Raw genomic sequence first — 20,971 nt, forward strand, 5'->3', positions numbered from 1 at the left:
TAAAACATTTTTGTTTGAAAGAATTTAGGTAAATGTAGAGAAATTTATTGTCTTACACTGGGAATTATCCATTTTTCTTTTCAATGGAAGACTAATATTCCCAGATTACGATTTCTGTCACTCGGCTGCCAATGTAATACAAATAGACAAAGTATTATCCACTTATGACTAATAGATAGCAACCACCGGTTCGTTGATCGCTAGTACAAAACTATATGAGCAATGCAATGCGTTAGAATGTACATCTACATATGAATTTAGACAACAAATGATAACCAATGTAATACAAAGCACGTTTGTATTGCAGGGTATTACAAAAGTTGCTCATAATTCTAAAAATATCCAATTTCATTCCAATATTTTTGCCCATTTTTCTGTCTGAATATTGAACGTCAATGTGAATATTTTTATCTCAAAAAGTAATTATTTCCAAAATGGAACCTTCAAATATTATCTTTCAATAAAAAATGAGGTAAGACACATGTTGGTTCGTTTAATTTTCCACAACAATGTGGAAACGAATAAACTTTTTGAAATTGTTGTATAAAATGCGCGAAGAAATACCTATAAAATTTAATGTTCAATTCGTTCCAAGAAGAAAATTGAATTTAATCGTAGGCAAAAAGAAAAAAAATCCGGCACGATTCCAGCACAACACAAAACTTAATTACGTTGACCTTGTGCGCAATCAAAGTGACAACACTGACCTCTATTCTTCAGATTATATAAATTAAGGTTTCAGGCAATTTGCTCATTCAAAGTAAGAGATCTAGGGGTCAGTAGAGGTACAAGATTGACGAACTTACCAATCCATCCCTCCGGTGCAAATCTGTGGGTCCAGAGAGTCTTGCTAGAGAGTTCAAAGGATCTCCCTCAACTAGTCTCTTCTGATCTGGCCCGCCACGCAGTAGGTGGGCCAAGACAAAAAAAACCTCACCCCATTAACCCGGGTACCCCTTCTAGACTTAGCAGGGGTAGCATGTGACTTCTAAACGTATCAAACTACTTGGATCAACCAACGGCAGAGATGGTGGTTATCCAATAAATGGTTTCCGGGGAGGCGGTACCCACACCCGATTCAATGATTAAATAAATTAATCGACAACAATAAAAACCCGTAAAATTTGGAGTACGTTTTTAATAATTATATCTATCCAATTTACAGCTGGTTTTCCGTTTTCGCACATTAAATTTATGTTTGCCTTTTGAATAAAACTGTATTATTTATGTATTCTAATTAAATTAACTATTATCAAAATACATACGGAGAACGATTGAACATATAATTTGTATGCATCACAAAACAATTAACTCGGTGAAGCCACTTTTTATATCTTTTGCAATACAAATCAAATCGTTTTACTGGATAACAATCTTTCATATAGTTCCATAACAAAACAGAAGAGTGACACAATATTAAAATGAAAAAAGTGATCAAATAAGGAAGAAAAAAAACCTAACCTAACCTAAATAGACCTATTATATTTTCATGTTACATTTTGTCACTGTTCTGTTTTATCCGGTAACCTTTTTTTACTAGGTGTACATTATTACACATATTTATACCAACCACAACTTTTGTTCTGTTTTGACGATGTAGAAGTGTTGTAAATAAAATGAAATGATGTAAATAAAAATAAATTTAATTCTTTTCACTTACCATCTCGGAGTGGTAGATATTCTTAATACCGCCCTGGTGACAGGTCACCATTCAGGATCTAAACGTTAGATGAAATGGATTTAGTCATGTTTGGTGACTAGATTAGAATATCCAGGTTCTTCCTCACCTTCCTCGTCCCCACTTCCTCTTTCCTGGACCACTCTATTCATCTTCAACACGTACTACAATTGGACATGCCATAGTTCTACAGGGTCCGGCAAGTAGTCTGGGAAGCAAGCGCGATATTCGCATACATATATTCTTACAAACATATGGGTATCTACATAAATCAATATGAATACATTATATTATCTTTCAGAGGCTTTGGCACGGTTTTACGATGCCTTCAGAAGGCGAAACACCCGTCATTATAATGATATCTGAAAAAGCAAACATGAATGATTTTTCCTTTACGCTTCTTATAAATATTCTGGTTTGTCATGGAACCTATAAAACATAACAAATTAAATAAAACATGTTTTAGCGTATATGCAACACAGATATATTTTGTACTTTTTTTCTAGGATCTTCAACAATACATTGAAGACTCGCCACACGGAGTCATCTACTTCAGCTTTGGCTCCATGATAAAAGCCAGCTCCCTTTCTGACCAGAAGCTAAAAGCCTTCCAGGATGCCTTTGCCTCGCTTCCCCAGAGAGTCCTGTGGAAGTGGGAAAATGATAGCATGCCAGGGAAACCAGACAATGTGGAAATCCGGAAGTGGCTTCCTCAGTTTGATGTACTAAGTAAGATTTTTTTTATGTGAAAAGATATCGCACAGTTACCCCAATAAGGAGATAGGGAATAGGAAGGTGGAAAATTACCTGGATATCAGATCTTGTCACTAAACACGGCGAAAGACATTTAAGTCACCAGGATGACATTGAGAATATCTTCCACCCTTGAACATGCAGCAAATTTACTGCATTATATTAAATTAGTTGTGAAATAACAAAAATAATAATTGAATAGGGAGTATAAGAACACGCTGGGACTTGAACCCGCTACTTTAGGATTCATACTCGAAGACGAAACTCTTGACCACGAAGGCCGATTAATTTTCAGGTCACCTTTTTTTAATATTTTTATAATTTAAGAAAAGAACGAAGCAACCGCAAATGGCGCGAAACGCCGCTTTCGGTTGCTTGGTTCCTTTCTCATAATTTGTGGTTTGGCTCGCAGTTTTTTCTCCGGTTCATTCGTGGCATTACATAACTGTTATATCTCTGCTTTACTTGTAGATTTTTGTGTTGGGAACTCTTTGATAAAGTAAAAGGTTCTTTTAATATAATTATGTTTATTTACATAATAATTAATAAGTCTGGATTTAGCTACACTGTTCATTACCCGAGGATTGGTAATTCTCTCTTTCTAGAAGCTTGTTGTCTGTCAATAATATCCCACAGCAATTGCTATACTCTAGCAACATCTGTCGGACTCTGGAGTAAGCTTTATGACTAGTGCCATCTATCGCTTGAATACCAAACTTATAACTGAGATCAGTTGCAAGGGTATATTTTAAATCGGCTTACTGCGTAGTAATATTTAATATTTGGCTAATTTATATAGCGCCGTTTTCGTGAGAAATCGCTTCAAGGGCGCCTACAATGAATGCACTTTAAAAAATTGTGTAAAATATTTTAAAACAAACAACATTTATTGAATAAAAGTTGTACAGTGAATCATAGATAGTAGATAGTACGTTCGTTTTAACATTGCAAAGCAACAAACGTATTTTATGAAAATAAATTAACTAACGCCATCTATTATACCTATATTCGCAAAAAAAATCGTACATTGAACGAAAAGCAGTCATTATTGTATTATCATATTGTTTCTGCTGATTTTGTGGGATAGCATACGATAAGATAAATATATAAGATTATATAATTATTCAGATGGGGGACACATAACAATACAACAAATCATGAATAATCAGATAAATATGCTCTAAATGTATGTACAGTTTGAAGAGAAAGGTTTAATCCCACATATTTCAATATCATTTGATATCTAAATTCATACGTAGATGTACATTCTAACGCATTGCATTGCTCATATAGTTTTGTATTAGCGAACAACCAACCGGTGGATGCTATATTTTAGCAATAAGTGGATAATAGTTTGTCTTAAGATAGATAATTGTAGAAATTAGTGGTATATTTGTACTGCGCCATTGAAGTGATTTTTCACAAAAACAGCGCTATAAAAATCATGAAAATATTATTATTATTGATGTCTCGTTAGTAATGAAGGCAACCTGGCAAGCATAATGGCAACTAGAATTCACACGTAACCCGTAAACTATATACCAACTTCTAAAATAGATAAGTTCGTTGTACCATATTCAAGTGGATAATGTTATTTTATTTTTAAATTAAATAAGTATATACATAAAATACATATTTATGGATGTGACGTGTTCTATTACACGTAAATTAACCGTAAATCAAATTCACAATAAAATCCAAAACTGTTTCCATACTAAAAAATAGAAAATAATATGATATTCTATATATCAATCTACTTAGCTATCAGACGAGTGTGGATGTGATTTTTTTAAATATAAATCTAGAGTTTTATTCCGATATTGATGAAGTTTTGCAAACCTCACCTTCAAAACAAGAGAAACGTAACTGTCTACCTAATATTTCGAAACGCACTACTCTTGTATAAGAATCAATCTGAATAATAATACAATGTGAATTTGACGATGGACATAAATATTAAGTCATTTATGATATATATATGAGATATACTTATATAAGAATCAATCTGAATAATAATACGATATGAATTTGACGATGGACATGAATATTAGGTTACTTACGATATATTGAGATAAACTTGAATAAGAATCAATCTGAATAATAATACAATATTTATTTGACGATGAACATAAATATTAGTTTCCTTATGATATACATGAAATACAAGTTTAAAAATACGACAAAATACGCCGGCTTGCTTTCTACAACATAGGTATCTTAAAGGTCCAGGTTCACTCATACCTTTCCCCAAAAAAACTCTCCTTAAGGCATCCTTAAAGATGACACAGGACCTGGGGAAAATGTTTTATCTCAAGGCCGCCGTTTTCAGGCTGGCGATCGGAGGTTAACAGTGTAGACCAGATAATAATGGCATATCGCGAGATAAGTTTTCACAGATTACTCGAATCACAGAGTAGTGGAGCCAGTATTAAAAAGCAAACTAATGTTTTAACTTAACCGTTTATTTCCTCTGTCTGTAAATTTGTTTGTACGTTCCGCTTCCGGTTCAAGATAGTGGCCGTGTTAACGGTTCTGAAAAGATCATTTCATCAAATATGAAATCGTCGTGCTTTTTTTTACCTTCTCATTTGCAGTTTTTTCAATATTATGATACCTACTTGGCTGAAGAAAATTTGAAAAAATACATAAAATGAAACATGGTTCTTAATTAAGTAGTAAGGTATTTAGGTTCGTAAGTACTACTTCAACGCCCTTTATTGATTGTTTTTCAAGTGATTTTTCTTTTTTTTTTAAATCAACCAAATATTTTACAAGAAATTTTGGAATCAAATAAGAGGAAATCAAGAACATACTTTTTTAAAGTATATTTTCTTTAGCTATAAAATTTTCCAATTATAATTTTATAATTATATCTATTCCAAAACAACTATTATAATATTCTTCACTTAATGTCTACTCTTCACAGAACTACTAATTTAGAAGCTGATGTTCCTGTATATATACGCTTCACAAATACCTAAGCGATGCAATCGATGGCCTAGCCCGCACAAGTGTTAAGTGCAGTTGGGAAAAACAATTACGTGTTTAGTGAAGTAACCCTTTATCGAGGTTACTTACTCCGTAAATAGATGTTTCGTGTGAAATTTACATTATCTACTTATTTAAACTAGAATGCATAAAAAGCGGATATTCACATTAATTATATTGCTTTACATCTTTATTTATTTATTCATTTTCCTGAAATCGACAGTTTACATTTAATCAGTTTCTACATATATAGTAAAATAAAACCAATTGTGGATTTCCTCCTTGTGACTTAAACTGAGACAGCATGATATGGAATAAGTTATTTAAATTTGTAAGAAAGGGTTATGAATTAAAAAATTTATACAAAACAAAAGATTATATAAAACGAAAAATTAACAAAACCAATACATTTATAGCCATGGAGAGAGGTTGTAGATATAAATCAAATGGTAATAGAGATATAAACAATAGAGACATAAACATTATTCACAAACCATCAGAGAAATATTATTTTATGGACCTCTTGTTCTAGTTCGCAACTGAAAATATCAACCTTGGAAAATACGCTATCGTAATTATTGCATAGTCTGTTCAGGCAAGAATTCTGCTTAGAATTCGTTTATAATTACACTCGTGTATCCTTATGCATTAATTTTTAAAGTGCACTTATCACATGTGTGCGCTAGGCCATCGAAATGGTATTTACGTTTTTGCCTTTGCCTTTTCAAATGAATCAATTTCTTTGGCAATTCTGAGCGAAGGCCACCCAAGCGCCTTCCGCTCCTTTCAGTCACATGCTTTGCTTTGGCACATGTTTTCACCAAGTTGTTTATCTCGTCAATAGGTAGCCTTGAACTCATCTGTTCCTGTTGGACGCTACCAACGGCATACCGTGTTCATCCTTTAAGCGACGTCCCGCAGATGGCAATATTTTATTTATCAAGCCAATTTATTTTTGCCGGTAACTTTTTATTAATAATGTTTAAAAATGTATATCTACATATTTGCGAGTGAGTTTTTCGAACAGTTTTATAGAACATTAAGCCATTATTATAATCTGAGATCCGTTCTAGAAAAATGGAACCTTTAACACGAGAATCTGATTGGGTATTTTCCATGTTATTTACATCGAAAAAAAGCATTTTATTTTATGCTAACGAATTTTAATTTTCTTTTACTATTTCAAAATGTTTGTTTTGTTTATACCAAAGATATTAGAAGAACGAGATGTGCTATGCGCAGTTCGTACTGAGTGGAATTGTTTTGCCTAGTGTCGCCGGTTTTGTTCACCAATACTACTGCACACCTTCGCTTGCGCTAAGGTATCCGCACTAATACATAGAACAGATTTCTGTGCGTACACGTCCCGATACCGTTCAAAGTACCCTAATTAGGTAGTACTCCGGCTACGGTCCGGCGGCCAACATAGCATATCTCGTTCTTCTAATATCTTTGGTTTATACGGATGGCGTTTGTGACATGACGCCGGCCAATCTTTGAATAACCATTCTTGGTGAGTAATTTGGTTAAGGAATGTGCGGTTTTAGATAATTTTATCTACGAATAAAATATTAAAAAATTCAATACGATAAATCAGAGAATCAGGCCTCCGTGGTTGAGGGGTAAGGCTCTCGATTAGCAAGCCGAAGGTCACGGGTTACAATCCAGGCTGCACAAGTAAATTTTATTTTATGAATTTCACAGTTTATTCATTTGAAAATAAATATATTGCGTCACGTTTCAGGGTGGAAGATACTCTCAGTGTCGCCCTGGTGTAAGAACACTATTCAGAATTGAAACGTTGCTTGAAATGGCTTTAGACATGTTGAGTGATCAGGTCTGAATAGCCAGGTACTTTCCCACCTTCCTATTTCCCGTCTCCTTTCCCTCCTCACTACCTTCAGCTTCAAAACATACCCCAATTGGGGATGCCATAGTGTCACTGGCTCAAGACGGTAGGGAGCTTGTTGCAGTTGGGACTTTACTTGTACAGGGTTTTCCAATAAGAGGTGTTATTTGGAATAGACCGCTATTTTGGTTGATGTTACTTTTGAAGCTGTCATTTTTTAACATTTGACAAATAAAAACTACGCTATTAATAAAAATGGAACGATACACGCTTCAACAACGCATTTAAATTATTAAAATTCACTTGAGTGAATCAAATGCAAATCATCTTGAGTGATGAGGCCCATTTCACCTCGGTGGCTTCGTCAACAAGCAAAATTGTCGCACCTGGGGCTCGGAAAACCCAAAAGTTATTGTTGAAAAGCCTCTTTACTCAACGTGTGATTTTTTGGTGCGGTTTATGGTCCGGCGGAGTCATTGGACCTTACTTTTTCGAAACTGAGGTTGGAGCAACAGTTACGGTGAATGGATTGCGTTATGATGCGAGATGATTAATGATTTTTTGTGGCCGAAATTGAATGGTATTGATTTAGACAACGTTTATTTTCAACAAGACGGCGCTACGTCTTGTTGAAAATGCAACACAAGCAACGAAACCATTAATCTTTTACGATTGAATATCAAAATAACACCTCTTATTGGAAAACCCTGTATATACGGTATCCTTACTTTGTGAAAATACCCTTTCGATGGTGAAACCATCGTAAAAATATAACATGTGTTCCAAAAAACTGTGATAGGCTGGCCACTTCTTCTTCTGGCCACAAATCCGGATGCCAGGATACCGACAATCATGACCAAATAGGTCCCCCCGTAGAAGCAAGCAAGAGACATTCCGATGAAGAAGTTGCCTGACTGTGGAAGATGATTGGAGCAGGATGAAAAGGCTCGATAAGGACAAGGGCGGAATGGCTAGAAACTACACATCGTGTTATAGAACATTTGCGCACGAGGCGAAAATCTATCTTAATTTACCATATATATCTATAAAAAAAATTAACACCCAATCCTTCATGACTCTCCATAACCAACATTGTTTTGATGTATACGCCGTTAGTTAAATCATACTAACAGATCACTAAGCAACTCTTCAAAACTTGCGCTTTTTATGTATTTGCTTGACTATAAACGATGATCAATCAAAATAATTGGGGTTAACCATAAAATTTATGATTCCGCTTCATGAAATTATCATGGCATTCAATAATGTTTAAGCACTGAAAATTTTTAAGTTAATAAAAAAAAACTTTTTATGTCGTTTTGGGTAACAATGAAAACTCGACAAAGTTTCAACATTACCTACGGCAAAAACAGTACAACTTACAGAATATATATTGCTATCGTATTCCTCACTCAATAATAAAATGATTTCATAACATAAAATTTATATAACACTTAACAGTATCTACGTACAATTCTGCAAACATTCCTTCTAGTAATTTTAAAACAACGCATCCAATTTTTATGATTATTTTTGTATAAAACCCTATTAAAAATCAACAGCCTTTTTTATGTCGGTATTCCACGCAATTTAAAAAAAAATAAATTTAATGATAAATTGCTTTATTTTCCCATTTTAAAACTGTAGATAAATGTAATTCCCGCTTGTAAATTTATTTAATATGCGCGCAGACCCATGAAAAATCACGGAATATTGTAGTTGTAATATTTGTGAAGCATAACTGTGATTTTATATAAATATAAAAAAAAATATAAATTATTATCACTTTTAAAAACATTTTTATAAGGGTACAAATGTTTGGCACAATTTTCCTTTCAAAAGAACAAAAAAATCTCATTAAATGTTTGTAAACTATAAAATAACAAAATATTTCCAATGACATTATAAAAATACAAGCCACGTTATACCCTAATCGAATAAAAAATGTAGCACCGCTTATGGTAACGATAACTATTCATTGAATATGTACATGAACGGCCCACAAAGTATGTCCACTGGACCCAATTCAGTGAACAACGCGCATGTTTTCAGTATCGTATATCTTCACTCTACTAATTCATACTAGCAGTTAAAACACCCGCTCCGCGGGTTTTTTTCTGCTAGGCCCTGCGGGCGGCACTTCCCTGGAATTCGCCCATTTTAAGTGATATTAACAACAGTTACATAATAGATAGATATCAGGTCATTCACAGAGAGAGGGTCAGTATATATGGTTAAAACACGGAACAGGAAGGAGTTAATGTATAATAACATACTAAATTTACGCATAATAAGAATGACAGTTGTTTAAATAAATGAAATTTTACGTATTTGTGATGGATTATTTCAAATGAAACACTATTATTGTCTACAACTGATATTAACTGTTACCGTACCTAATATAATTAGCTCATAGGAGACTTGCAGTGCTTAAATATGTGTTACAACCGTCAATGTCTATAAGTTGAATCAATATCGTATAGTTTGTCACAATTAAATATAGTTATAACAAAGTTGACTTAAATAATAGATTATTACATATTGGTTAATTGTACCCGTGTTTATGAATAAAAGGAAGGTAATTGTGCGATGAGTTTAGCAGTCGGTTTAATTAAAAGGTGTGAATTTTACTCCAACTGGTGGTAATTCTTTACCTAAAACTGTGACTGTATCTAATAAAGTTTAAAGTTAGATTATATATAGACCTTCATCAGGAGAGTAAAAATCTATATAAAAAGGTAGATTATTACAATATAGCGCCCCTGGGGTGATATCTCACAAAAGCGGCGCTATGCAAATTGTCCAATTAATAAATAAATATAATGTTTACATTTTATTATGTACGTATGCATTGATATACAACGGAAATAGATAAAATAATGTTATCCGATTAAACTTTATTTTATTAAAAAATAAATAACTTTTTTAAAATCACTTTATTATATACAACCAATACATGTTTCATGAACGAAGTATACACCGAAGTCAAAAATTAAATATAGATTACAATTGGAAAAAAGAAGTGGAAGGAGGGGGGGAGGGGTAAGAGTAGGCTGGGTTTATAAGAATTAGGAATTACAATATGAAAGACCAGTTAAGTGGGAAAATATTTAAAAGATAGTTAATTAAAATTCTTGTTAATTATATCTGCTTTTATAAACATGTTCTCTTATTTCTAAAATTTCTAAATTATTTATTTGCGTAAAAAAAAAATATCCTGTGTAAAGTATTTTAAGACCTGAAAAAAAAATAGCATGTAACCATAAAACAATATATTCATAAGACAAATAACATTTGATAACGGTTATTCTAATAAATTGATAGTTGAAATACTAAATAAAAAAATTAAACATATTCTCTTCAAATGGTATTTTTACCCTATTTCTTAAGATATAAATAAACAATCAGGATTAAAGCATCGCAAATAAATAATTTTGAAATTTTAGAAATTAGAAAACATGTCAATATAAAATCAGATATAATTAATAAGCAAAAAAAAATTATAAACAAAAATATAAAATGCCATTGCAAAGTTTAAATAAACTTCCAGAAGAAATCTTCTGATGAAACGCAATGGTCAAGTAATTTTGCATATTTAAATATTCGCGCCAGTTTTTTGGTTCGTTTTTACACCGCCAGAGGTGCGCTCTGTCGGGAGCTATTGCCGCGGTGCGTATCGGCCATTTTGAATGAACGCGTGCTTTTTTCGTCAAACGTCAAACGTAATCACGTAATTGTGGATAATTTTCACTGTAATGTAATTAATCCAATGGATTATGAACTTTCTAAAACATATTTTCTTCGATATTATCCAAAAATTGTATGAGCAGAAACGATATTTTTGAAGAAATATCGTATTACATGTGGCGATTCTTTTTCAGTATGAAATCGTGTCTTAATTTTTAATGTCTTATTTTTTTTTGTATCCAGTCGCCTGCAAACCGAAATGAACCTTACGGTTGCTTAAAATTGAGGGGCAGATTGGTATTTTTTGCCTGCAGACCCCCTATGCAGAATTTATCAGAATTACAGAATTTTAATTTGACCAATCAGAGGGCCTACATCGTCCAGACGCTGGGACAATAATACTATCAGATAAGCATCTGTCAAACATAAAAAAAATAAATTATTATGGTATGGGCCAGAGGAATTGATGTAGAGAATATATTTAGATGAGACATGAAGCAAAAAATTAGGTTTCACTTTTTTACCTCCAATTGCAAAACGTATATCGCGTCCTAATAATGGAACGTGTTATGATGAGATAGTATTAGAACGCATTAGCGCCTTTAATTGTGTAGCTCTATCAATAGAGGTAGACCTGGAGGAATGACCGCCACGCAATTCTATCTTGGCACATAGTCGTTGAATAGTTTACAATCATAAATATCTCATAATGCTCTTCTGTTGCTATTTTTTCAGATCACAAAAACGTGAAGGTGTTTATCACACACGCCGGAATGCTGAGCACGACAGAAGCAGTACATTGTGGCGTCCCTATTCTCTGCATTCCACTTTACGGAGATCAGTTTGCCAATGCCGCGGCAGCTGAAGAGAGCGGCCTTGGAACGGTATTGAACTTCAGGGAAATCACTAAGGAAAGCGTTCTGACTGCCTTGCACCGACTCTTAGATGCCAAGTGAGTAGAATATTATGATCTATTAAAATTACTCGTGTCACATAGTGCTTTATCTATCACTAAGTGACATGTCCTCATAAAACTAGTTCTATTTCCTTTTCTACTGTGGTCAGACATATATAGTAAAAACAAATTTAGAAAGAGAGAACACCTAGCTTTCTTTCTCTTTTCATTTAAAACTTTACTATAGATACTCCCGTGTAATCAAATCTAATATATATTATAAACCCGTGTTTCCCGACCCTCCCAATTCGTCAAACTGCACAACCAGCCACTGCCACCCTCCGGTGGTTATGGTGGTAGATATTCCTCAGTGTCACATCGAAAGTAAGAGAGTTTGGTGCGGATGGTTGAGCGTGGGTGGGAGTGGGTGACGAAAATGTGCTTTGTTATGGTAAGGCCGCAAATGCTTCGGATTATTTCAGAATGGGCCCGCCGACTATGTTGGTGAGTCTGGAAGGTTCCAGAAAGTTCGTGAAGGTTTGCGAATGCTCTAGAAGGTTCTGGAAGGAGAAAGTTCAAGAAGGTTTTATAAGGTTCCAAACTGAGTGGCGGAGTGTTTTGGTGAGTCTAGAAGGTTCCGGCGAGAATGCTCTTGATAGTTCTGGAAGGAGCCAAAACAACGCATGGCGGGTACAGCTAGTAGTTCTATAAAATAGTGGTCCGCAACCGGTGTGCCGTGGCACACTGGTGTGCCGTAATCCAGATACAGATGTGCCGCGGTCAAATTCAATGTATTTGACATTTTACAATATTTCATTATGTATTTAATACACAATGAAAAAATATTTTTCATAATATTGTCTCTTTTTCAAAATGTAGTATAGAATCTTTGGAATATTCTGTACTGAAATGGGAGCCGAATATGAATCCCTATTGGTTTATACTGAAAATCGTTGGCTATCCCGAGGCAAAGTTTTGGCTAGATTGTTTGAGCTTCGTCACGAGTTGCGTGAGTTTCTTTTAAATCAAAATATGCACAAACTTATATCAGCGCCTAGATGATGATTACTGATTTATTAAACTTGCATATATGGCTGATATATTCGAGCATTTGAATGAACTCAATAAAAAATGCAATGTCCAAATGAGAATATATTGACGAGCTCCGACAAATTACGAGGGCTGAAAAAAAAACTCGAACTTTCCCAGAAAGAGTTGCAAAAAGGATGTTTGGAAATGTACCGAAAGATCAACCAAAGTACAATTGAAAACAAACAATTAATTGTGGATCTGGCCCAACAACATTTAAGTATGCTTCAGCACAAATTTGATATTTATTTTTGTTCCATTAATACGGAACAATAAGATTGGATTCCAAATCCTTTTGAAACCAATGCAATAAATTTTACGGAAGCACTGCCTCTATATATAATTCGAGAGGAATTTACAGATTTATATAATGACACGATTTTAAAACTTCACTTCTCCGAAGTTCCATTAGATGTTTTCTGGATTTAAATTATTCTATACGAATATCCTCGCATTTTCGACACAGCAATCTTAGCACGACTTCCATTTTCAACGACATATTTAAGTGAGCAAAGTTTTTCAATATTTGTATTAATTAAAAATGATAAGCGGTCATGCTTAAAAGACGTGCTGTCAAAAATCGAGCCGAATATAAAACTTTTGTGTTCATTGAAACACGCGCAGGTATCACATTAATTTATTTTTATTTTATAATAATTATTAAATAATTAATGTTATAGTTATATGTATGTATTCTTTTCAAATAAAAAAACATGAAAATTGTGTACCAATTTAATACCTATATATTTTAGCTTTTGGTGTGCCGCGGAATTCCAGGAAGAATTTTAGTGTGTCTTAGGTGAGAAAAGGTTGCGGAGCACTGCTATAAAACGCAAAAATCGGTAAAGTGGTTATTAAAATTAAGTTAAAACAAGACATTGATCTCCGATTTTAAAAACTTTAGGTATATTTGCGTAGAAAAAAATTATTGCGTATTATAACCGTGCATAATACTAAAATGTGAAATAGACTTTCTTTAGCTTTCAACAGTATTAATTTTTGGCATACGTTAAATAACAGCGTATCTATTTGAAGTTGAATGTCAAGCGGAAATACTTTTTTGGATATTCTTATTATTACTGGCTTCTTTCGCCCAGCTGTTTTCAATAAATCCGGACAAACATACTATGCATCGTTTTGCCTTAAGGCGATGCACTACGTCGTGTAATATTTTAAATTAAGCCGCTTTCAATAAGAACCCTTACGTAGATGGCGATAAGGTTTAAATTCGCGCTTAACACCATCCGCCTGTTTTGATTTATGCAAGAAAAAAACATTGCCAAAAAGTGCCTTTTATTTTATTTTGTGGATGTTCATGCATAAATATTTAATTTTTTTTCTATCATTTTATAAATAACTTAAATTGACACATTATACAATAAAATCATAACCGAAAATGGGTTCTTAAGTAGGAGATTTTGAACTTTAAAGCAGTTTTCATAGGCCTTTACATTATTTTTTTCTGGGCTTATAAAAAACTTATCTAAAAAATACTCGATTATTTCAAAGGCCAAGATTTATTCTTCTCGCAGTATTTTATTAAAGCATCTGAAACATTTCTAGGCGACCAAATTTTCAAACTAAAAACACATGATTTTGCATTACTACGTATGGCATCGCCTTAAACCCGAGTAATAACCTAGTCTTAAGAAAACAACGAATGATAGGCATCCAATCAATAGTGTGGGTACTGTGTAGTACCTATTAATCATTTATTCGCAATGTGAATGATCCTTGCATAGATGGCATTATTAGTTAAATAGTGATGTATGCTGTAACATAATGGCTTTATTGTGTTTTTTTCCTGAACACTCTTTTAGTAAGTGTTTTGCCATCCCTGTAAAATAGATTTAAAACATTAATAAAACGCACGATATAAACCCACCACATAAATAAACGATTACGCAACATCGGGTTTTCTCATCCTAGTTTTTTTATAGTAAACATACCGGATGGGGCCGAAATCAACTATTAAAAAACAAACAAAGAGAATCAATAATTCCCAGTTTAACCAATATTACTAATTAATGTAATAATTTCATGCTATAAATATTACACAATCCATCATATTATATTAATTTGTTCTTCTGCATTTTCATAGAAGTTTTATGCCTGCCTGATAAGTTTTATCTTTAAGAAGTTTACTTAATCAAAAATCTTTGACCTTGCTGTACTATTTTTCCACTGTTGTAGATAACATTAATTGCTATGATAAGTATGTAATAGCCGTATTATTAAACCATGTACTTTTATAATAAGCTGGTGTCTGGATTTGGGTCGTATAAAGTACCAAAACTTCTTTTTTTTCTCTGCCATATTCGATTCGCATCTAGAAGACCGTGACGTCCTCTACTAGCTTCTTTCACCAAGCTGTTGCCATAATAAACCTAGACAAACAATTCATCGAGTTCGACAATTACTCCTATACTAAGCAATGTGTTTTAAATTTTACAAAAGTTATATACAACAAATTGCCGACAATTCATGGTTGTTTAAGGCTGATTTTAGTGTCACGCTCACCGTCAGCGCTCATAGATCAGCGCGTAGTTCGTCAGCGCTGAGGCTCAGCGTGGCTCGTTTCAGTATCGTACTGACCGCCTCAATGTACAGTCGAAGACCAAAATGCGGAGTGTATTAGTTATTGCTGCTTTGTACTACCTATCCCAAAAAATAAAACCGGCGACGACGAAGACTCAATGTTCATCCATTGATTGAGCAGAGAGCCGTTGCTGGAGACTTTGTCTTGTTATATGGCACTTTGAGGGCTGACGAAAGCTAATTCTTTAATTACTTTTGAATGTCAATAACTTCGCGATTCGCCATAACTGTACACGCGATGACATCTGTTCCGCTCGACACTAGAACGCTCGCTGAAAGCAGAGGCGCTCGTGCGATCGTCAGCGCCGACAGCTACGCGGCGCCGACGCGCGACGCGTACGGCCGCGTAGCCATCAGCGCTGACCACCTTGCGCGCTGATAGCTACGCGTCATTCAAAAACGCTTCCTAGAAGTTCATATATCTCGACCATCAGCGCCGACGGTGCGCGTGCGGTCGGCGTGACACTAAAATCAGCCTAAGAGTCGTGTAAAATTTAAAACATGTTTAATTAGTAAGGTCCTTAATAATTCTTTTCGTGTTGTATTTTGTCATGTTTTTTTCGCTCTCCTTTCCTATCCCATGTTTTTTATAATCGAGCATTATCATTTTTTACCAATGTATTAGTGGGTTTATCTTACCTTAATTACCTACTTGTAAATTTCAACCTTGGGTTTGTGCTTATGTGTATATCCCTGTCTGTTTTCTTTTTGTTTTTTTACTTAAGCTCGCTTTTTCTATATTTGTACTGTTCTGTTTATGAAACATATAATTTTGATTATCTTTCTATTTTTTCGTATATGAAACTTATAATTTTGATATCAAAATACCAATCTTAAATTTTACCCATTAACTCCCACGTAATTTTTGTAAGTTCGACCCGTCCTATAATGAGTTTTGCAACTCACCGGGATTGCTCTAGAAAGAAATAAAAATAAAAATTACACAACTCAATCGACTAAGTTTTTAATTTTCTAGAGAAAATGAAACACGAATTTAGAACAAGAAAATCGATAGAAAAATAATAGTTTTTTGACAGGATACAACAATATATTTAAAATTGAATATTTTCTCGCTTCGATCACAGAATTCGCAATCTTTTTACGAGAATTTGATGGTATTTTTGGATGTCTGTTTAATCCTTTATACCTTACAGCATTCAAATTATTTATTTGTTAATTATTTAAATATAATGGACAATTTACAAAATCACTAACACGAAATTAAATGGAAATGTAAATCATAATAGTAAGAGATGGTACAAAAGGCAGAGACAGACATAAGAAAGTGACTGACAAGTTAAGTCAAGACCTCCTTTTAAGTAAAAACATTTATAATGTATCTTCACTTATTCAGTGAACTACAAAAATCATTTAGAATCATACCAAAAAAATTAAGGTCTTGAGTTCACTTGTCTACACATTTTGGAAAATGGTGAATAATATTCATAATTAGTTGAGTGTTGATTGTCGAAGAGCATTTATTTTTTTCCGATTCTACTTTCTACGAAAAGGATGAGTTGTAGTAAAATACGTGAACCAATAATGAAATTAATCATTTTGAAGAAACATTGAGATTTTTTTTTCGTACGGTCTTCTAAAGGAGAATGATTAGATTAGATAAGATTTTAATTAGCCTGTATTTATAACCTTTTCAGTTCTACTCTAAAATTTAAAAGAATTTGCCTTAAATGGTTAAATTGTGAGATTTAGGGACTTGAAAAGCAAATATTAGGATCACAAAAACTGGAAGCGCACCGATTCAGTAAGAGATGGGGAAATGCTTTATTCAGGAACATTGCCTTGCCCCGGCAAGGCAAGGGTCCTGGGAGTCCTAGATGTGACCGTATCTTTTATTTGATTTTTCTGTTTCAGAGTTTCGTTTAGGAATCGCTAATATTGTCCTCAATACTTAAATATTACAATTTGAGGTTTTACTGGTTAAGTTTTCCAAAAAAAATAACAAATAAAAAAATGGTTTATGTTCTGGGATTTAAAATCAAACGATGCATAAATATAGTAGCTTATAATTATTATTTAAAGAATATCTAAAATAACGTCAAGAGTGATTGAAAATCGTTCTGGAAATTTGTATCCGAAAAGAGGAAAGATGGTGTCTAAAGCAATCCTCATGGAATGGACGTACTCACATTGGTGCCGGTATTCCGGAAGCATTTGTGTATTACTTTAAGTCAGCCTTCGGCGAACAAAGTGCTGGATTTGACTCATATGCTCCTGATGGTTACTCATCATTCACTCAAAATGTTGACATTTTAAGTGTAAATAAAAATGATTTCCTAGCCCCAATTAAAAAACTTTAACTAAATAAATCTGTTGGTCCAGATTTTATAAATAAAATTATTATGAAAGAATGTGCCGAGCCATTAATGTTACCTCTCTTAGATATTTAATATTTCTCTTAATTCTGGAAAATTCCCTGACCGATGGAATATCTCAAAGGTCATGCTCTTATACAAAAGCGGCGATAAATTGTATGCATCCAACTACATTTGAACTTATCATATAAAAACATATTTATTGTAAGGTTGATCCTTTTCTCATCAAAAAAGCAGCATGGATTTAGAGAGCGCAGATCTACAAGAAATAACTTAATGGTATTGACGGATTACGTCTCAAATATTTTTGAGAACAACGAACAAGTTGACGTTTCATATAATGACAAAGTAGATTACTTAATTTTACTAAAAAAACATATTTGATTTATCACACCGACTGCTTTTGCTCTTCCATAATTATTTGTCTAATAGAAAAGAATACGTAGTTTACTGCTTTATTGCTTCTAAACCTTACATCACATATTCTAGGGTCCCTCAAGGGTCTAATTTAGGACCGCTATTATTGTCTATACTTATTAGTGACATTTTTTTTTAAATTGCCGGCAACCCGGGTGTTTATTGAAATAACATGATCAAAATTACAAACATGAAAGTAACTCGCCTCACTAGAAGATTTCTGTTTTGAGGCGGAAACATCACGCTTTTCATAAAATTATTTAATTTTTTATTATTTGCTGACGATATTAAACTGTATATGAATAAATATGAGAGAGGATTCGTATATAATTCGATGTCAATGGCATAGTCGAGTGGAGTAATCGAAATAAACTTTACTTTGACAGCGGAAAGTGTACAATTATGTGATTTGCAAGGTCAAACATACGCTGTTCTTTAATTTTAAAATGTCTGGCGCCTCGTTAAAACATAATTCTTTAACGAAGGATTTAGGAATAACTTTTGACACACGCCTGACTTTTTTTTCATACCGATTCGGTGTGCAACACTGCCATGCGAATCCTAGGTTTTGTAATCTGCAACCCAAAATCTTTTTCTAATACGACAGTCATAAAAATGCTTTCTTTTACTCTGGTTCGTAGCATTCTCGAGATTGGATCGGTAATTTGAGGATCAGAATTGGCCATACCCTCAAACTACATAGAAAAGGTGCAAAAAAAAGTTTATGCAATACCTTAACGTGCGAAAGTTTGGTTACTACTCCTTGTTATATCCTTCTGACTTTCTCACTGGAATGCTAGGACTAGATAGTCTAGAACTTAGGAGAAAAATTGCAATAGTGGTAGTAGCACATAAGCTGCTCGATGGACACATTTGCAATCCTTGTGTTCTGGAGCGTATTAGGTTTCATGTCCCCGATAACTTAATCAGACAGGTTTTTTTCCAAGATGAAGAACCAACCTACCAATGCTCATGCTTCTGGGAAGAATGACTGTGTTTTTAAATATCCTTCAGACACGTTTCAGTCAAATGAATTCAAGATTATAATAAGTATTTTTTTGAACACGATGATGCATCGCAACTGATTTAATAAATGTATATACCTAATAGAATAATGTATTCGTAGATATACCTATGATTAATAGTAATTTTAAATTTTGTGAAATGTTATTGTTATCACTGTTTTTCACAAATAAACAATAAATAAAATCAGGGTCTTAAAAATGTATTGACTGCTTTTTTCCAACCTGTTCCCAGAACCCAGAAAGCAGCAAAGAAGTTATCCTCAGTGTGGAGAGACAGGCCCCTCCCTCCTCTGGACACAGCTGTGTATTGGGTGGAACACGTCGCCCGCCACGGGGGCGATCACCTGAGGCCAGCTTCGGCTGATCTCCCACTCTATCGATACCTTCTTCTGGATGTCATTTCTTTCCTCTTCATCATCTTCTCCATTTTGGCCTTCTTATATTATAAGATCTTGGTGTGTTTATATAGCATGGTTTGTGGGTCGAAGAAAAAATCTAAGAAAGATTAGATGATTAATGACCCCTGCACACGAGCAACTTTAGTTGCAGCGACAGTTGGCAATTATTTCAAAATCCACTCAAATTTTAATTTTCAGTATCATTTGTGTCGTGTCGTCTCGTGAGCGCGCCTACGTACACCGTAATTGATCTTGATGCACGCTACTATTGTGACGCAACTATTGACTCCAACTAAATGTGCACGTGTGCGCCTAGACTAACTGCTTTAATTGTTTAAATGGGTGGAATTACAGCTCTTGAAGAGTTGCATTAACTTTAAACTAGAAAAAACTCTGCAAATACGAGATGATATTTTTTTAGCCAAAAAGTCGTGAAGCAATTTTTCCTCGTTCTGCCAATGTTAAGCAGCCTTGTAGTGTTCATCATTACCAACAATTCATCCCCAAATATGACACAGGCCCTGAGGTGATTATTACCCTCAGGACGTCGTGTGTGGGGTAAAAAAAATGGCGGATGATATCTGTTGTTGTTATTTACTTACTCATTTTAATCATTTTTCTATGGTAATCTAAAATCATGTCCTTAATAAATGTAAACCCACTATTTCCCAATATCCAGACGTCAAAATTTCTTCACGTTCGTAAATATAATCATGCAGCGATATTACCATTTTTTTAACTCCGCTCCTCAAAGACAAAAAATTCACATAATTACTATTTTAAAATATTCGAGGAAATTGAGCGAGGCCTAAGTCCAAAGTAACACGCCAGAAAACTTCATATAAATAAATAAATCGCATTTTCTACATCTACTATACCACAAGGTATTGTTGGCCTTATTATAGCAGATGGTTTCACTACCAACCAATTAATAGAATAAGAAAAACTATAAGTGAAATAAACCGTAGTTTTTAAAATATGCATTATTCTTACTAGTTAACACGTTGAACGCCATGTAGTTCACCGGTGACCTCATAACGAAAATCTTCATTTTTCTCCCATAGCGCCACAACGGTCACCGGTGACCGCAGTTAATTTTCTTGATTTTCATGGAAAATTTTGGTAAAAAAAAAGGAATACGTTTTGATGGTCGCCGAAGCCATCTGAGTATTTTTTTTTTCAAATTAAAAGTGTTAATTTTTCTTCATTTCCACAATGGTGTGATTTAATAGGTACCTGCATTTATTTAAAACGATGTTTT

General features: G+C 33.8%; 1 protein-coding gene across 1 annotated transcript in view; it reads left to right on the forward strand.

Annotated features, from left to right (window-relative positions):
* Positions 1-20,926, forward strand: part of LOC149415391 (UDP-glucosyltransferase 2-like) — a 28,113-nt gene extending 7,187 nt beyond the window's left edge. Inside the window, exons 2-4 of the mRNA XM_089642323.1 lie at positions 2,185-2,407; positions 11,691-11,907; positions 19,545-20,926. Coding sequence (XP_089498449.1) covers positions 2,185-2,407; positions 11,691-11,907; positions 19,545-19,821 — 717 coding nt within the window. The 3' untranslated portion in view covers positions 19,822-20,926. The remainder of the gene's footprint in view (positions 1-2,184; positions 2,408-11,690; positions 11,908-19,544) is intronic.
* Positions 20,927-20,971: the final 45 nt, after the last annotated feature.

The sequence above is a fragment of the Hesperophylax consimilis genome, chromosome 18, assembly GCF_061612785.1.
Source record: "Hesperophylax consimilis isolate HC1 chromosome 18, BYU_Hcon_1.0, whole genome shotgun sequence".
Taxonomy (NCBI): Eukaryota; Metazoa; Arthropoda; class Insecta; order Trichoptera; family Limnephilidae; genus Hesperophylax; species Hesperophylax consimilis.